Source organism: Sinocyclocheilus grahami, unplaced genomic scaffold (genome assembly GCF_001515645.1).
Source record: "Sinocyclocheilus grahami isolate Dianchi unplaced genomic scaffold, SAMN03320097.WGS_v1.1 scaffold70.1, whole genome shotgun sequence".
Taxonomy (NCBI): Eukaryota; Metazoa; Chordata; class Actinopteri; order Cypriniformes; family Cyprinidae; genus Sinocyclocheilus; species Sinocyclocheilus grahami.
Window position 1 is genome coordinate 2,792,715 of NW_015505249.1, and position 1,388 is coordinate 2,794,102.

At 47.6% G+C, this 1,388-nt stretch overlaps 1 protein-coding gene across 1 annotated transcript; it reads right to left on the minus strand.

Moving 5' to 3' along the window:
* Positions 1-376: 376 nt before the first annotated feature.
* LOC107585473 (oligodendrocyte transcription factor 3-like) lies at positions 377-1,132 on the minus strand. Its single transcript, XM_016272495.1, has one exon. It carries the CDS (start codon positions 1,130-1,132, stop codon positions 377-379), a length of 756 nt encoding a protein of 251 aa, XP_016127981.1.
* Positions 1,133-1,388: the final 256 nt, after the last annotated feature.

Below are 1,388 nucleotides of genomic sequence, written 5' to 3' on the forward strand. Positions count from 1 at the left end.
TACCTTACATTACTAGGTGCACTTCTTTGAAAAATGAAAGATTGTTTAATTGATCAAATGAAGACACTGAAAAATCAGGATTTTTTTTTTTATTACAATAATAGATGTTTAATTTAAGAAACAAAACTATACGTTTTCAATTGCCATTTTGCTACAAAGAGCATACAAGCACATATGTTCATATTCAAAAACGCTACAACAGTAAAAAACATTATTTGATACAAAAATAGCAGCAGCTTGTTAGAAAAGAAACTCTGTACATGACATTTACAAAGTATACAACACATCTAGCAACACACCCAGATGTTTTCAGTTCTTTTCGAGTCCGTATTTTAAATTCGGCCTTCTCCAGCCTGGAGCCTGGCCCTCGCCTGAATCACTTCCCCATGGAGAGGCTGTGCAGGCTGGCTGTGGAAGCAGGGAGAGGCTGGCAAAGGGAGCAGGGGCAAGGCATGCCAGGAAAATGCCTGTAGCCGCTGGAGAGATGCAGAGGGTCTTTCAACAGGGTGGGAAGAGGTGGAGCAGGGAAACCCAGATACCCAGCCAAGGGTGGAGAATGAGGGGCTTGGCCCAATGTCGGCATGATGGTGTGCTGGGAAGTGCTGCCCACCAGAGAGTGCAGAGACGGAGCAAGTGAAAGCAGCTGAAACTGGGATGCTGGAGCAGCCGAAGTTGGTGGTAGAACCCGTCTAGCCGAGTGACTCTGACCACTGGCTCCATAAACATCACCTACTAGCTTCTTCATCTCATCCAGAGAGCTGGACAGCATGAGGATGTAGTTTCTGGCGAGAACCAGGGTGGAGATTTTGGACAGCTTGCGTACGGATGGGCCCTGTGCATAGGGCATCACCTCTCGAAGCCCGTCCATGGCCTGGTTGAGGTCATGCATGCGTTTGCGCTCGCGGCCGTTCACTTTGAGTCGTAGATCTTGCATGTCGTCTTTGCAGAGATCGGCCCGTGCGCGGCTCTTTCCGCCGGATCCGGTGTTCAGTGATGGTTTTTCAGACCTGGGCTGCCCCGTTTCTCTATCTGTGCAGTAAGCTTGAAACACTTTGTTGGAGAAAAAGCCGGAGTCCACAGCCAGCTCGGGTGAAGAAGACCGACTGCATGTGGAACTTGCATCAGAATCCATCTTAAAATTGTTTCCGAGAAGTCTTGGTTGAGAACGTGCAGTCTTCTCAAGAACAATCCACTTGCTCAAAGTTTAAAAAGTCAACCTAAAATGCAGCTTCTTTCTCTGAGGATTCAGTTTGTAGGTCTGCAGGAGGAATGAGTGTGTGTGGACACTGGGAGGGCTGTATTTATACTCCTCAGCATCACAAAGACACAATGAGACGCATAATGTGACATTAGGCCCAGAGCCAATGACAGAGGGGCCACACTTTCAC

Excerpts from the sequence above, each read along its gene's own strand:
- LOC107585473 (XM_016272495.1), bottom strand. The coding sequence starts at position 1,132 with ATGGATTCTGATGCAAGTTCCACATGCAGTCGGTCTTCTTCACCCGAG.